This window comes from Vicia villosa, linkage group LG5 (genome assembly GCF_029867415.1).
Source record: "Vicia villosa cultivar HV-30 ecotype Madison, WI linkage group LG5, Vvil1.0, whole genome shotgun sequence".
In the NCBI taxonomy this organism is placed as follows: Eukaryota; Viridiplantae; Streptophyta; class Magnoliopsida; order Fabales; family Fabaceae; genus Vicia; species Vicia villosa.
In genome coordinates, this window is record NC_081184.1 from 166,752,824 (window position 1) to 166,770,483 (window position 17,660).

At 32.4% G+C, this 17,660-nt stretch overlaps 2 protein-coding genes across 2 annotated transcripts; one reads left to right on the forward strand and one right to left on the reverse strand.

Annotated features, from left to right (window-relative positions):
* The first annotated feature begins 9,116 nt into the window (after positions 1-9,116).
* LOC131608115 (probable methyltransferase PMT18) lies at positions 9,117-12,693 on the forward strand. The gene is made up of 5 exons (XM_058880043.1): positions 9,117-9,809; positions 10,097-10,307; positions 10,797-11,094; positions 11,243-11,707; positions 12,327-12,693. The coding sequence occupies exons 1-5, from the start codon at positions 9,129-9,131 to the stop codon at positions 12,553-12,555; spliced, it is 1,884 nt and encodes a 627-aa protein (XP_058736026.1). The 5' UTR covers positions 9,117-9,128; the 3' UTR covers positions 12,556-12,693.
* A 1,293-nt stretch (positions 12,694-13,986) lies between these two features.
* Positions 13,987-17,284, reverse strand: LOC131603756 (serine/threonine-protein kinase STY13-like). The gene is made up of 3 exons (XM_058876180.1): positions 17,107-17,284; positions 15,445-16,419; positions 13,987-14,695 (listed from the first exon to the last, which is right to left on the reverse strand). The coding sequence occupies exons 2-3, from the start codon at positions 16,344-16,346 to the stop codon at positions 14,356-14,358; spliced, it is 1,242 nt and encodes a 413-aa protein (XP_058732163.1). The 5' UTR covers positions 16,347-16,419; positions 17,107-17,284; the 3' UTR covers positions 13,987-14,355.
* Positions 17,285-17,660: the final 376 nt, after the last annotated feature.

Below are 17,660 nucleotides of genomic sequence, written 5' to 3' on the forward strand. Positions count from 1 at the left end.
GAGGCCTGGGTTCGATACCCAGCGTCTCACCCTTTATTTTTTATCAATTTCCTTGCATAAAGGTATTCAAGGATCCAGTGCAGCACATACATGCACGCACGATGCACCCTCAGATCCTTTCCGTTGGATCCTCCAGCGATCAGATCTCACGCGCCCAGGAATGCTTCCCTATGGTGGATCTCCAGGCTGCGCCACACCCGATCGGAAGCTAAGTCCCCTTAATTTTTTTTGTATTTATTACATAAATCTTTTCTTTATTTCTTTTGCTTAGTTTTTTCTTATAAAAAATATTTTAACTATTTCTTTTGAATTTCAACCTCCTTTTTTTTATTTTATATATAAAAATAATTTAAGTTGATAATTTTAAATTAATTAGGGTTAGGTTTATAATTAGTTTTTTTATTATTATTAAATTAATTATTTTAATGTTTTAAATCCTGATTTTATTTTGGTCAACTATTTTTCATCATGATTACTAATCATTGTTCTCCCCTAACCCTAAAAATTCCATTACAGGTAGGTGTTGCCCATTAACCCTAGTCTAGGTTTTTACCTATTTCTTCTATTAACCCTGGTTAAATTTTGGCCCATTCAGGGTTTGCCTTTTTCCTTTCCTTTTATTTGTCTGCCTAAATTATTTCCATTTTAATTTTTGATTTGTTACATTATAATTGTTGAGATCTTTAATGCACTAACATTCCTCTTCTTTGTGCCTAATTTTCAGGGTTAACCAAGATCCTTCAGCCACGCGTCACACCAGATAAAAAAGCTAAGTTTCTAATTTTTTTGTTTAACATCATTCTATTTTTTATTAAAATAGGGTTCGCACCAATTGTCAATGAATCTGTAATACACTAACCCTTATTATTTTCCTTTTAATTTTCAGAATTGATCGAGGGTTCGAGGAAGATCAAGGCATTCAAGGATTTTGATTAATTATTGTTCCCTCTTATTTTCTGCCTTTATTTCCCCTTCCCCGCATGTGTTTATTGTAATAGCGTAGGACTATTAAACTGTTTTACTTTTTTGTTATGGTTAGTAACCCTAGGGAGTGCAACCTTGAACTGAATTAGCATCACTAAATTACAAGATAAAATTATCTGAATATTAATCACTTGATTGTGCACCCACACACCTTTAGGGTAACCCTTCTTGTTGCCTTATTGCCTGTTGCCTTTATTTGTGAAAAATAGTCAAGTCCCTCGATTCCGAGGATACCTAAAGTAAAGGTTGCCTTAATCATTGAAATCATCAATTTTCTCCCTCGAAGTTGCCTCGGTAAAACATGATGATTGTCCTCATTGCTAAGGTATCCTCGCATGATGCCTAATGACTATTATATCCTTCCCTTAGACTACTTGCCCTCTTTATGGCAGGAATAGTCTTGTGGCGAATGATAATCTCGATGACCCTTCAACATCCAATGAAAGGACTTCCTACCCTCTTATGGTATGGATAGCCCTTTTCAAACTGAAAAGCTAAAAGAACGATTTTTTCAAACTTAGGGTAGGTAACTTTTAATTGCTTGCTCAATTCAAATTCAAAATCATTTTTCCCACATATTTTCAAATTTACTCAAAACAAGGCTACGCTTATTAACAAGCTAAAGTCCTTAACGAATCTTTTTCTATTCACACACTACATTTCAAACATTTTTGAAAACAAAGTGAGCTAAGCAATTAAGAGCCCATGGAAAACCATGGAAGCAAATGGTGCCTTACACCTTCCCTTTGTATAACTTACCCCCCGAACTCAAAGTCTTTTCAAAAAGGCTTTTTTCTGTTCTTTTAGCCTTTATATTAAATTGGATAAAATAAAAGTCGGTGGCGACTCTTGCTTACCGCGACATTTCTTTAAAGTCAGTTCACCGTATTACATCAGCCTACTAGACTTAAAAGGATTTTATATGGCTTGTAGCCTAGTCTTTTTAGCTAAATGGACTTTTAAAAAAGTCTAGGCATTTTCTATTTGAAAAAAAGTTTGACCTGGCCTGGGCCTGTGTGGACTAGGCCGTAGGTTCCTGTTAGTCGGTCTGGCTTATTCTCACCCTTAAGTATATTCTTCGCATTGAATATGCAAAAACTGAATCCAAACAAAAATAAATTAGGCTAAAATGCACTTTTGACCCCCCCTAGTTTCAATTTTCTCAACTTTTGATCCCCCATTTACAAAATTCAACATTTTGATCCCCAAACATTATTGTTTTTGGCAATTTTGAAGACCCTCTCCAAAATTGCATATGTGGCACTAGAAATTGCTGACATGTCCAAAATTACATATGCCATGTCATTTATTTGACTTAATTGATAATTTTTAAATTAAGAAATTTTTTCTGAAAAATGTTAAATAATTATTATGTTATTTTATAAAACGCAGAGAAGCCTCTTCCTTCTTCGTTTTCATTTTCCTCTTCCTTAACCTAATCCTGGAATCCTCACTCTTCTTCGTTTTCTTTACCTGAATCCTCTCCCTTCTTCTTCGTTTTTGTCACCTGAATCCTTCAATTTCGTTTTCGTCATTTTTCGTTTTCCTGCGCCTCCATGTCTCGATATTCTGAAGCAAGTAGTGGAACGAAATCTCCCTCCGTCCATGGCGAATGTAGATGTAGTCTTGATGCACCGTTGATGACTTCTTGGACTGATTCTAACCCAGGACGTCGTTTTTACGGGTGTGGGCAGTCCAAATCCATATGTTGTCCAACATCCTCACTTTCAGGTTCACACTCATTCAACTCATGACTATAACTACTTATCTCACTCTCATTTACAATATAGTCTTCATCATCGTCATCATCATCATCAGAATCATCCATTCCAACAGGATCATGATCCTTTTCAACTTCAGCCTCAACATTGTCCTTTTCAACTTCAGCCTCAACATTATCCTTTTCAACTTTAGCCTCAGCCTCAACAGGATTACTTATAACTTCAACATCAGAATCAGCTTCATCATCACCATAGTTTGGATAGCCTTCGACATCATCCTCAATAACAGGAGTCACTTCTATTGAGTGCTCAACGTAAACATCCATCAATTCAAAGCCCTTGATATCCTCAGCAAACTTAAGAACATCACTATCACTATTTAGGGGTCTAAGACCACGACTGAAGCTTTACTTGGGGTTCCAATACCACATAAATTTGATATTCCTATATCCCTCATCCTTCATCACAGTTTCTAAATCCATATACGACATGTAGTCAGTATCCCACTTCTAATCCAATTCAGACACCTCTCCATAAACATACCATTTAACAGGACTTTCTACAAACTTTCCCCTATGATAAAATCTTATCTTAATGCAATTACTTTGAGATGGTCTGAATAAAATTACAAAATTTGCTTCAGAATTATAGAAGAAATCATGACGAAAACACGATGAAGAGAAATAGTAGAGAAGAGCATACCTCATATAGAAGCGGACATCTTCTTTGGATGTGGACGGCGGTGGAATGTTGCTCATCTTCCTTGATGCTTTGACGAAGGAGGAACGTGTTTGATGAAGGGATTTAGGGTTCTGGGATCTTCCTTGATGCGTTGACGAAGGAGAACGTGTTTGTTGAAAGGGATTTAGGGTTCTGGGTTTGATAAAATAATTTAGATTTGGGTTGGGATATTTTAACTACAATCAAATTTTAATAATTTTCTAAAATATTTTAATGAATTCATAAATCATTTTTGGCTTTTAAATAAATTAAGTAATATACTTAATGACGTGGCAAATAGTTCATGGGTCCATGTCACAATTTACATGTGCCACATATGCAATTATGGAGAGGGATCAGAAAACTGCCAAAAAAAAAAAAGATTGAGGACTAAAATGTTAAATTTTGTAAAAAGAAATCAAAAAGTTATAAAAACGTAACACTCAGAAGTGCCGTGGCATGGTATATATCTAAAATATATTACAATTTGTTTGAGGTACAAACTATGTTACAATATTTATTTGCCCAAATTATAAGTTGTGTAAAGTAAACGTGTTTTCTACTTTAAAAGGAATTTTCTACTTTAAAAGGAAAACGTGTTTTCTTGACACGGTGGAGACTACTTTTTAGTCAAAAAAAGTTGGCTAGTACTTTGACTTAGATGTGATGTGTGTCCTACATGCATACATATATCATAAACATATAGGAGTATATGTATATGTATATAGTTTGAATATTTTTCTAAATATTTTATTTAATTATCATATTTCAATAATATTATCTGGTCATATTTTTTATTTTTTATCATTATCTGATCATATTTTTCATTTCATATTATATTTTATTTTATATTATATTTCAAAAATTGTTTCCAAAAAATATATTTTCTTCTACATTTATTTGTTTTGAGCTTAATAATATTCATTTGTTTGAGCTTAATAACAACAATGGTCGATGATCTTTCTTTCTTCATCGAAGTTAGTGTATTTTAGATGAAAGATTTTATTTTTAATTTTGTTTTTTTATGGCTGTAACTTGAAATTGTCCGATTGAATTTTCCGATATATTTTTTAATTTTTTTTAGAGGTCTTAATATTGACTAAATATTATTTTCATCAAAAATTAAATTCGATATTTTTCGGAAATTCGCTTACCACTCAAATTTAAATATTTGATTTATTTTTTAGCCTTTTGATTTGCTTCTTTTCTGAACATGTAGATTATGTAGCATTGATAACTATTCAATCTTTTGTTTTTAAGTTTTGATGAAGATGATGAAGATAAAAAGAAGATGAAGAAGGGATTAGAAAATAATTTTTTGAAAAAACATTTAATAAATTTATAAGTAATGCAGCTTGATTTTTATCAAAAGAAATTTAAAAAAATATTGAAAAATTAAAAATAGAAATAAATTATATAATAACGTGACACATAAATTGTTGTATCCAATGCCAGGGACAAAATAAAATAATATTTATATTATAAAAGTAGAGCTTGCAACATATATATTATTATTTCTAACAATTGTTTTTTATTTTTAAACCATTTAAAAATCTTTTTAGTACACATGATATTAACATGTCGCAAATGTATTAAGGGGTCTCGAAATAGAATTATTTTTTTGTCGAATTTCTCAAACTCAATGGCTGAGAAAACTGAGAGGTTTTTCAAAAGGAGGAGTGCTAGCAACACTCTCTCTTCAACACTCACTTTTTTATTGGTTGAAACATATGTGGGTCCCTCACTTTGGAAATGGATCCCACATAAAGTGGTAGGACCCACACATGTTTCAACCAATAAGAAAGTAAGTGTTAAAGAGAGTGTTGAAAAGAGAGCGTTGCCAGCATTTCTCTTTTCAAAAGATTAAAATCAAGCACAAAATTTAGACAAGCTCAATGGAACAATTAGAGTTATGTTATGTCTCTCATTAAAGCATCATCAAAAATGGTGAAATATCACAAACACAATTTAAGAAATTAAGAGAATAAGAATTAGTTTTGGTAAAAATAGAAGAGTCAAAGTACTATTGTCCAGAAAGCTCTTGTTCAATAACTTTAACACTGATGCATGTTTAAAATTGAGGTCGAATTCAAGATTTTTAGTTAATCTAAAATAGATATTTATCATCTCATACAAATGTTATTGGGTAAGAATAAAAGTACATTTAACTTGTAACAATCTTAACTCCTTATCAATCCATATTCTATTCCTACACTAATTGGATGATCGTATTTGATTTTAATGGGATACTTAATTAAATATTAAATTAATTAATATAAATTTAATATGATACAGTATATAATATGATTACCCGCCACACTAAGATATTATTTCATTCATTCTTGCAAGATACATTTCTCCAATTTTATTAACTTGGACTTTGGCGTGTTAATTTTGTAGTTACACCCCTTATGGGTCCATCGGATACTATTGTTTCTTGATTCACACGAAATCCTATGATGAATCCTTCTAATATTTTCTCTTGCACCAGCACAACCATTTTTGCTAACCTTTTGATTACTCCAGATTTGCATAACTATCAACAATGGTTGCTTCCAAAATAACTCAATCAACTGTTTGTTAGAGCATCATCAACCAACTAGCTTTAACTTGTTTATCAACTATAGTCATCTCCTCAATAACCAGAGAGTTATCTTATCTAAAGGAATCAATCAAGAGAACCACGATGAGACCGACCTTGAGAGTGGATGCAATGGATGAAGAGGGGAAATCGGGAAGAAAAGACCTATCATAGGGTTATGAGACAATGAAAAGTTAGGTGGTATCCCCAACGAGGTATTACGATTGTTGGTAACGGCCATGGTAGTCAATAATAAAGTATCAAGAATCCATATTGACATGCCACAAGTGTGTGATTTCTTTTGAAGTAGTAAAAGTGATTGCTCCACAGAAGATCGTTTAGATTACCAAATTCTCATAACTATGATTGCTTTTAGTTTTGAAATTATTTTTCGTTGGTTTTAAACAATTCATAAAGAAAAACATAAACATGGTAGACAATAGATAAATTATAACATAAGCAATCTATAAAAACCTAAAAGCAAGAAAGCAACAAAAAATAAACTTGTGCAGAATTTTAAGCAATTTAAAAGCTGATAAATTGTGGGAGCTTTTTTATCAGAGATTAAAAGGTTTATATAGGCCTATGTTTATTAATAAAGGATTAAATTCACAATTAAATTCTTTAATAAAAAGAAACAATTGAGATTCGAAGAGTCAAAAGAAAACAACTGGGGGAGATAAAAACATTTGACGAATTACATTAATAATCTGAATTACGTCAACATTTGACGAATTACGTCAATAATCTGAATTACGTGATTTTCTTATTCTTCTGTTGTACCTTGTGCTTTTGGTCTTATACTATATATTTTGACCTTACTACTTCAAAACATCTGAAAGACGGATAAAGGTAGAAAAACGAAAGTAAAACAAACAAAACAAAACAAAAATAAACTAAGAATCAATGATAAAAACACACAATAAAAGCATTACGGGTCATTGTTCCATAGGGTGGCTCTTGGGACATCATGTATCTCGGTTTCTTCGATGAATTGGGGTTGGAAAGGGGAAGACTTTATGGTATCTTTTAACTCTTACATGAGTATCAATAGGCAAGAGTTCAATCACTCTATAAACACCCTTGACAGAGTTATGGTATCTTTTAGAGAATGGAGAGATGTGAAGATTGTAGACGTATAATTCTTGGTAGGCCCCTGCAAACGTTTCTACGGTTGTATCATGGAAAGACCCTTCTTCGCAACTCTCGATATCATCACTTTTATTGTCCACTTGAAGTGCCACAATATTTATGAAGAATTGGTAACCATCCATGCTGACTATTTCCTTCTCACTATTAACAAGTAAAGCAAATACGACTATAAATGTTGAAACACAATTGAGACTCTATCCACCATCTAACATCACTATCACTCAACTCTCGACCATGCTAGCACCTAAAGGCCTTGATATAAACATAGGCAATCAACGCTAATTTTTATTTAATTCAAAAATATTTAATGTAGATAGTTTATCTTTTTAAATTTAACTTATCTTTTACATAAAATATTTTAAAAATTGTATTTAATTTCATAATTTTTTAAATTAACATATAAAATAATATTTTTATAATAGTAACTTAAAAGAGTATTATCAACAAATTTAATATTATCATCCACTTTATTATTAATTTACATTATTTACTCTATATTTTTAGAAACCGAGGTAGTATTATTAACTGTGGTGATGTATTATGAACTTGGAAGATGCTATCTCACATACTTTTTGGGAAAAGTTGAAAGAAGAGTAATTAAAGGCTAAAATGTCTCATTTTATGGGATCATAATTATTTACCATCTTTTCAAAAAATAGATTTGTTGACTAAATCCAACTTAACCCTATTTCTTTTTCAAGCCACAGCTTCACCATTTCACTGGATGAATGAACATGAAGTTAGGGAACATAGAAATAAAGCAATAAAAAAAACCACATATTCTTATCATAGTCTTTTTATTATCCCTTTTTCTTCTTCTTAATCAATCAATAATATTGTCAAATTCTGGTAAGATTCATCTTCTTTTCTATCTTTCTTGTTATAGTCACATTGTTCAATCTTTACTCTTTGTTCTTGTATATCTATGTTTCTTCATGTGTGTACATTTCAAATACAATAGAATAATATAGCTCTAATTATTTCACTACTAAAAAATTAGGTATGTACTTTTGTTCCCTTTTTAAGATGATTTTTTCTATATTAACTACTACATTTTTCCTAAAAATAAAAATTTATAATGTTAATATGTCAAATGAAAGTACCACAATAGTTTAAGTAACAAAGGAGGAAACTAATTATGATGAATCCAATATAGACTAGATGACGATATGTCTTTCAACTTAATTAGAAGTTTTGAATTCGAATTCAGCAATGAAACTACATCAATATTAAATATCTTCGAAGAAAATTTGTTATTCATCGTGGTCATTCCGACACAAAAGATTAGTTTGACATATAGATAATATTTTGTTTATACTAAAAAATAATTATGGCGTTGCCAATTTACTATTGGTCAAATCGAAGTAACTTACTCTCATGAGAAAGATGAATGGAAATCTAGGTTTTAGATTCGAATCCTAATAAATTTAGGTTTTGAATTCGAATCCTTATAAATAGCCCATATTAGAAAACTGATAATCGAAAGATAAAATTTTGTTTAACTAGATAGTATAACGGGCCAATATCAAAAAATATAGTTGAAAATAAACTTAGGTGATTTGAGCATTTAAATAGAAGACAGAAATGTAGATTATATGGTAAGGAGAGTAGATCAGATAAGAAGAGTAGATCAGATGGAGAGAAGACAAACAACTAGAAGTAGAGGAAGTACTAGAAAATTTATAAGAAAGGTAATTAAGATCTTGAGATTAAGAATTTGGATACAAGTGTGATTCTGGATATAATATGATTCTAAATAGAACATTATGGCGAAAGTTGATTCATGTATTTGACGCTACTAAAGTTTGATTGTTGTTGTTAGAATAATAAACTAGTTATGCTCTCTACTAATCAATATAATAACATGTAATAGTGTAGCGGCTAAATCTATTATATCAAACTAGTGAACATAATCTAATGTGATTTGTTTATATGAAAATTTTGTGATCATAGGTAAAAACTTAGAGAAAATGCCCAAAGAATACAATGGATCACCAAAGCATTATAATCAACTTGAATCCAAGAGAAATAGACTCACATGGATTTTAGGTGTAAGTGGATTATGCATTTTGTCCTATGTAATGGGTGCATGGAAAAACACAGGAACACCAAACCAATCTGAAACATACTCAAAGGTAGATTGCAATGCTGGAACAAACACAGGCTCGTCCTCGTCCTCGTCATCGTCTTCGTCGACTTTAGACTTTTCAAGTCATCATTCAATTGAAATAAATACTAATACAGGGGTAGCAGAGTTTCCGCCATGCGACATGGTGTATAGCGAGTACACACCATGTCAAGATCCAGCTAGAGGTAGAAAGTTTGACAGAAACATGATGAAATATAGAGAAAGACATTGTCCTGCAAAAGAAGAGCTTTTGTCTTGTCTTATACCTGCGCCGCCGAAATATAAGACTCCTTTTAAATGGCCTCAAAGTAGAGATTATGCTTGGTATGATAATATTCCACACAAGGAACTTAGTATTGAGAAAGCTATTCAAAATTGGATTCAAGTTGAAGGCGATCGGTTTCGTTTCCCCGGTGGAGGTACCATGTTTCCGCGCGGAGCGGACGCGTATATTGATGATATTAATGAGCTTATTCCTCTAACAAATGGTAATATCAGAACTGCAATTGATACAGGATGTGGTGTAAGTTCATTCATCTATATACTTTATCTTAAATTCAGAGCCGTCTTAAGTTTTTGAGTCTCTGCGTAGGTTAGCCACATTTCAACGGGGGCTCTATTTAGTCACGGTTTAACTGTGTCACATTATTATAAGGCACTATTTAATTACGGTTTAACTGTGACAAATATCGGGTCCTGTGTGGTAGTCTAACTTACACGTCCTCAAAGACGGCCCTGATTAATTAAATGTTAAGATTTTGTAAATGTTGCTAACACTTTATATATCTATATGTGAATCTAATTATGAAGGTGGCAAGTTGGGGTGCTTACCTATTGAAAAGGGACATTGTAGCAATGTCATTTGCACCAAGAGATACACATGAAGCTCAAGTTCAGTTTGCATTGGAGAGAGGAGTTCCTGCTATGATTGGTATCATGGCTTCACAGAGACTTCCATATCCAGCAAGAGCTTTTGATATGGCTCATTGTTCTCGCTGCCTCATACCATGGAACCAATATGGTTGGTATTCACACTTCTACTACTGTTTTTATTTGATAAACAATTTGGAAAGTTTCTGACTTCACACACTGCCACACATTTCGTCTGTGCCACACGTTTCGTCTGTGCTACACCCCTTGCAAATGACCCCGAGAAATCTCTTGAATGTCTTGGCCAACTATTTGTGATGATCTGTTTTCCAAAGTCTATTAACTAAGGGTGGCAAAATGGACCTGGTCCGCCCGACGCATTTTTTTGCGGGGCAGACCAAGGTTTTAGGCAGACTTTTGCAGGGCAGGCCTAAATAAGGCGGACATGTCTGTTTGCCACCCTTACTTTTAATTCTCGCAAATCTTTCAAAAACTTGTCATTGTTAAAAAAAATTATGATTCGTCAGAGATTTCGCCCTAGACAAATTAGCGTTTTTCTTATAGTGTAGCTAGTTAAGTAATAATAAAAGCTTTGCATTTTGGGCTAGTTGTTAATATGAATCTAATGTTCATGGCACAGATGGTATGTATTTGATTGAAGTGGATAGAGTCCTAAGGCCAGGTGGTTATTGGATTCTTTCTGGTCCACCAATCAGATGGAAGAAATATTGGAGAGGTTGGGAAAGAACACAAGAAGATTTGAAGCAAGAACAAGATTCCATTGAGGAAGTTGCGAAACGCATATGTTGGAAGAAAGTTATTGAGAAAGACGACCTTTCCATTTATCAAAAGCCTATAAATCATCTCGAATGCGCACAACTAAAACAAACTTATAAAACGCCGCACATTTGTCAGTCTGATAATCCCGATATGGCCTGGTAAGTACTCTTCGTATCATTATTATATATTCATCTAACACTAACGACCATTTTACAACTACTTCTCGAGGGTTTGAACACTATCGCCTTTTGTGATTATACGGTCAAACTCGTACCATTTAGCTGACGTTTCATTTGATTGAAAAAGGTACCAAAACATGGAAAAGTGTATAACTCCATTACCAGAAGTTACAAGTTCAAGCAAAGTAGCCGGAGGAGAACTAGAAAAATGGCCGAAACGCGCGTTCACGGTCCCTCCAAGAATCGCGAGTGGTTCGATACCGAGCATCACTGCGGAGAAATTTCAAAAGGATAATGACATATGGAAGGACAGAATGGCACATTACAAGCATATTACTCCTATTGCTCAAGGGAGATATAGAAACATTATTGATATGAATGCTTATCTTGGTGGATTTGCAGCATCATTAATAAAGTTTCCAGTTTGGGTTATGAATGTTGTGCCCTCAAATTCAGCTCATGATACTCTTGGTGCAATCTATGAAAGAGGTTTCATTGGTACTTACCATGATTGGTGTGAAGCTTTCTCAACTTATCCTAGAACTTATGATCTCATCCATGCAGCTGGTGTTTTTGGAATATATCAAGATAGGTTGGTATTTTCACATTATCTAACCTTTTTTTCTAATAGTCTAATTGCTAGAATTGCAAAGGGGAATAAGTAACATGTTGGTTCGAATTTGTCTCAGTCCAATTAAATGTCTATGCACAGCTGCCAACTGAGATGGTTTAACGGGATATTATATAACTTATTTTATCTCATAGTCTAATTGCTAGAATTCCTAGAATTCTGCTCCTTAAAAATGAATAAGCAGGATGTTGCTGGTTCGAACTTGCAGCCCAGTAATTGAATGTTCTGCGCAGCTACCAACTGAGCTGGCTACTATCTAAACTTTTTTTTGTCTAATAGTCTAGTTGTTAGAATTTCACTTTTTAAAGGTGAATAAGTGGGATGTTGCTGATTCGAACCCGCGTCTCTATAATTGAATGTCTTTGCACAGCTATCAACTAAACTGACTTAACGAGACATTATCTAACGTTATTTTTGTCTAATAGTCTAGTTGTTAGAATTTCACTCCTTAGATGTAAATTGGTGAGATTTGCTAATTTAAAATCGTGTCTCTTTAATCTGATATTTCTGTGCATCTACCAATTGAGTTGAATTAAGGGGACATTATCTATAACCATTTCTACTATGTTTTATAATATAGGTGCAACATTAATGTGATACTATTGGAGATGGATAGAATACTAAGGCCAGAAGGAGCTGTGATATTCAGAGAAGGAGTAGAGCTTCTAACAAAGATTAAAAGTGTTACAGATGCAATGAAATGGAAGAGCAATATAATGGATCATGAAAGTGGACCCTTTAACCCGGAAAAGATTCTTATTGCTACAAAAACTTATTGGACGGGTGAAGTTAAAGATCATAGCAACTAATATACATAGTTTTTTTTTTTTTTAATTTGTAACTTAATTTTGTTCATATGTTTTGTTTCACTTACTTTACATTACTATTTTTGTTGCCTAATTTTGTGTTGTAAAAGGCAAGGACTTTATTAATGCAACTATATAGAAATTCTTGATGTACTACTATGTTTTTTTATCAAAAGTTTTTTAGTCAAAATATCCTTGTATTTTTTTAAAAAAATATGTTAATGAAATACATCTTAAAAGATATATATTAATAATCATCTAGAAATTATAAATTTTTAAATTTTATAGTCAAAATATTATTGTATATTTTAAAATATGAAATAAATAATAGAAAAACATTTATAATCATCTAGAAATTATCAATTTTCATGTTTCATAGTCAAAAAATATACTTGTATTTTATTTTAAATATGTTAATGAAATACATAGTAAGAAAATTTTATAATCATCTAGAAAATATTATTTTCAAGTTTCGTAGTCAATATATTTTTGTATTTTTCAAAATATGATAATGATATGCTTAATAACAACATTTATAATCATTTAAAAATTATCATTTTTCAAGTTTCATAGTCAAAATATATTTGTATTTTTAAAATTTCCAAATGAAATACATGATAAAAAAAACATTTATAATCATCTAGAAGTTATAATTTTTCAATACTAATTTGAAAAAAGCAATTCAATCTTGTAGTTGTAAAAATTACTTTCATAAAAATAATTCTAATTAAAAGTAATTTGAATATAAAGTAGGTGATGTCTAGACACATCTAGATAAAAATTAAATATGAACCATTAGTTATAAATTTCAAAAACGTTATTATTTTTGTATTTTCAAAAATAATTTTTATGATATATTTTGTAAAAATAATAAAAGTTATTTCAAAATATTTTAAAAAAATATATATAAGAGTATTTTTTTATATATAAAAAATAGGTCTCAAAAATTATTGATAAGAATAAATATACAAAATAGCTTCAAAATTAAGTTTTTAAAATTTTGATAACTAAAAAAAGTAGTATAAATAGGTTGAAATATTTAAAATAGAGTTTTATATAAAAAAAAAAAGTAAAATAGGACGAAATAATTAAAAAAATAGTTAAAGCTAGTTTTTTATTTGAAAAAATTTTTAAAAAAAAACTTTGAAATTTTTTAAAACAAAAATATATAATATTATAAAAATCATAATATAAAAAAACTAAAACAAATGGACTCTAAATGACAGATTTAAAATCAATCTTCCTCAAGAATACTCAAATATGCCAATCAATTCATGCTTCAAAAATTAACTTTACCTTCCATCCATACACCAGAATTGTATATAGACAGAATGGTATCAGCATGAACACCTTCAAGTTATGAACAAATGCTCATATTTAACCAATCACATTCACAACCCTGCATAAAACTAGAGCTAAAAACACAAACTTCAATGACTCGAAAACCGACATCCAACCACAAGGTGGCGGGTCGTTGTACAACCAAGCTTCATTCATACACAAGAAAACTTAACTTATCGACAATGATGTTAAATCCATCTTGCCCTCAGAAGCTATACATAACTGTAATACATGCAAGTATAACATACATCATCATTTCTTTACTAATTCAAAACCCGGTTCGGTAAACATAAAACCAAATCAATAAAAGGTCTTCAGATAATATTTTCAGAAGAAAGAAATAAAACACACAAAATAAACAAAGCTATTATATAGTCAGAGTCTCTCTCATCTTGCCCCCATATCTTCTTCTTCCAGTCTATGTTTTATAACTTTCTTTTTTTTCATATGCTTTTAACACGATCACTCCGCGGTCATCGGCTGAGTTATGCAACACCTGAACCTCGCCTTCCGGACGGTTGTCATGACCTCGATCTCTGCATTTTCAAGCATTGCTACAATCTCAGGAAACGGTGGCCTCACATCAGGGTTTGGATCCCAGCACCTTGTCATGATCTCCCGGAGAACAGGCAAACAATCATGGGGCAGGAGAGGGCGGACGTTTCGGTGGACAACCGCAAATGCTGCCTGTACTGCTGTCATGTTCTGAAACGGAAGCATACCAGTGATGAGCTCCCACAGGACAATCCCGAAGCTATATACATCCACCTTCTGTGTGTATGGCCTATGTTGGATCATTTCCCTGCACAGATCACAAAACATCATCTCAAAACCGGTTATGAATTTTGGCCTTTTAGAAAGTTTGATCTAACTAGCTTACATAAATATGATAAATCGTAAAACGGATTCTAGAGATAGAAAAAACATATGAAATCATGATGATGGCTCTGATGCAGACATTAGTACTACATTTAAATAATATATATATACAGCTAATAAAATGAGCCCGTCCGTAAATATTCTAAACATGGGTTTTCATATGAATTGCATAAATATCCGCACAGTTATTGTCTTTTTTAATACGTACTAGATCGAGAAAGCCACATCTTTTTCATCGGATTGATTAAGTATTGCAAAAAAAATAAGCAAGAAAATGGTAAAGTTACCATTAGAAGAAAGCCCTAAAAGGAAGGTAAAAACAAAAAAGTTAAGCATTATTAAAACATAGAAAATTACTAAAACATGTCACTTAGCATCTTCATAAATAATTACCAAAACAGTATATCATCACATGTCTCTGCAAATGGCAGTATGATTATTATATTCTATCTCAAACTATAAGACAACTACTATTCAGGATCAAGCTTAAACCAGAAAACACAAAATGGTTAAGAACAAACGATGACAAACTAAACGTTTAACTACGATTTGCGACAGAGCCTAACCCAATTACCATGCAACTATTATCCATCAAACAGGGTTTTCAGAAACATGAAGCTAAATCGTATATTAAATTAATACCAAATGAGAAAGAAAAATAAATGATCTTACGGAGCCATCCAGCGGTAGGTCCCAGTTTCGGGAGTCATTCCTTCAGTTTGCACCTCAATCCGGGCAACTCCAAAGTCAGCAATTTTGATTGACTTGTCGCCAAAAATCAACAGGTTGTCAGACTTCAAGTCCCTGTGGATCAATCCCAGACCATGAACATACGACATGCCTCTTGCAACATCCAAAGCTTGTTTGATAGCCAGTTTGAGGGGAACTGATCGGTTTTGGCGCTTCATTAAGAACTGTCGGAGCGATCCACCCTTAGCATACTCAGTTACAATGCACCACACCATAGGCTTACGGCATGCACCGATGAAGCGAACAATATTGGGATGCTTCAGTGTAGCCAACATCATGACCTCCTGCTGAAATTGTTGCTCCATCAGCAAAGCCTTCGACGTATCATTTTCAGGCCTCTCCAAGATCTTGATAGCGACATCCTCCCCAATGTAAGTACCTCGGTAGAGTTTCCCGAAAGCTCCTTGAGCAAAAGCCTCGCCCATATTAAGCTTCCTCAAATCAATCGTCCACTCTTCGAAATTCTCAAGTCCCTCAGTCGGAGAACTGTTGTCCATCAGAGCGTGAGCTAAAGCATCGTCGCTCAACGCATGTGTGACTCTTCCCCGACGATTTGCACTGTGAGCAACAGAGTAGTTATCATTCGCACGCCTCTTCAACCCTTGATGATCCAACATCCGGGTATTGGAATCATTCGACCCAACACTGCTGTTATCAACCGACATTGCAACCGATCCACCTCCATTACTTGTCTGCAAACTCCCAACACTGTCAATCGACATATTCGTACCCTCACCAAGCTTGTGATAAAAGCCTTGGGAAAAATCATAAAAGTTATTATTTTTGTTCAGATCAATCGGGAACTTAGCACCATCTTCCAACATTTTCTTCAAACACAAAAGCAAAGCCTACAATCTTCCCTACTTCTTAAGCATCAGAGACTCAAAATCAACCAACCTGAAAAAAAAAAAACGTGGAACCAAAACAAAACAGCAAAAACAAAAAATTAGCAACCGAATTCACAAATTTCAATCACACCAACAAACATCAATCCAACATTTCTACATCAACCATTAAAAAAAAAAAAAAAAAACTTGAGAGCTTCCAACAATAATACAATAACAACTTGGTCTAAACTCTAATCAACATCATCACCACCTTTTCTAAAAACTCAATCAAATGCATACAAACCACGACGTTGAAATAATCGAACCGATACAATAAACATCAACACCAACAGCAACAAAAAAAAAGAACTTGCTATACTAATTACTAATTACTAATTAGGTTATGCAAATCAAACCAACAAAAAAAAAGTTGAAAACAAAAATCAAACTAAAAATGATTAATTAGAGTTAATAACCTTCAGAAGCCACATACCCATCATACCAAATGCAAAAAAGATTCAAAATTTGAAGAGAATTAACAAAATTAAGACAAAAAGAGCAAAACACGGAAAAAAAAAACCAACACCAGACTCAAAACCCACCTTCAAAATCAAATCAAAACCATAAATTAACCCAAAAACCCTACTGATCTTCCATCAAAAACCTCCAAACCCCAAAAAATTGAAGTAAAAAAAAGAACTAACCCTAAAATCTGAAAGTTAGAAAAAGTGTGAAAAAGAGAGAGGAATTGAAGTACCTGAAGAAAGAGAAGTTTGAATTAAGAATGAAAAGATGGTGAATTTATAGAGAGTGAGAAGAGATCGTGAAACGGAAGGGGAAATAGATATAGACAAGATTGAGTTCTTCTTCCCGTACCGAGGAAGCCACACAACAACAACAACAACAAGAGTATGAAGAAAATGAAAACGGATGACTTTCTTTTTTGGTTTTTATTTCTTTCTTTAATTGTTTTTTTTTTTTAATGCTTAGTCTTTACTTGCTAGTCTTTTTCTTTCTTTAAGTTCTCTAACATTCTAAAGTCTTTTGCTTGTTTTTCTTTACTCGGTTTATTAAATTAATAATTCAATTAAATTATTATTTTTATAATTTTTTTTATTTTAAATATTCTAAATTCACGAGATACTTGAGTTATAGTCACGTTTTCTTTGCATGTCAGGTTTTTACGTTGTGTTTTTAACGTTTTGCTTTAATTTTCTTTAGACTATTGTCTATATTTATTTGTTGATTCTATCCTGAGTTGTCATGACTGATGATGCGTGTTACTTTTGCTTTATTTTCTCATAAAATATT

Coding starts and splice junctions, on each gene's coding strand:
- LOC131608115 (XM_058880043.1), top strand. CDS start 9,129: ATGCCCAAAGAATACAATGGATCACCAAAGCATTATAATCAACTTGAA. Junction 9,810..10,096: donor CAATTGATACAGGATGTGGT/GTAAGTTCATTC, acceptor CTAATTATGAAG/GTGGCAAGTTGGGGTGCTTA. Junction 10,308..10,796: donor CATACCATGGAACCAATATG/GTTGGTATTCAC, acceptor TTCATGGCACAG/ATGGTATGTATTTGATTGAA.
- LOC131603756 (XM_058876180.1), bottom strand. CDS start 16,346: ATGTTGGAAGATGGTGCTAAGTTCCCGATTGATCTGAACAAAAATAAT. Junction 14,696..15,444: donor ACCTACCGCTGGATGGCTCC/GTAAGATCATTT, acceptor TGATCTGTGCAG/GGAAATGATCCAACATAGGC.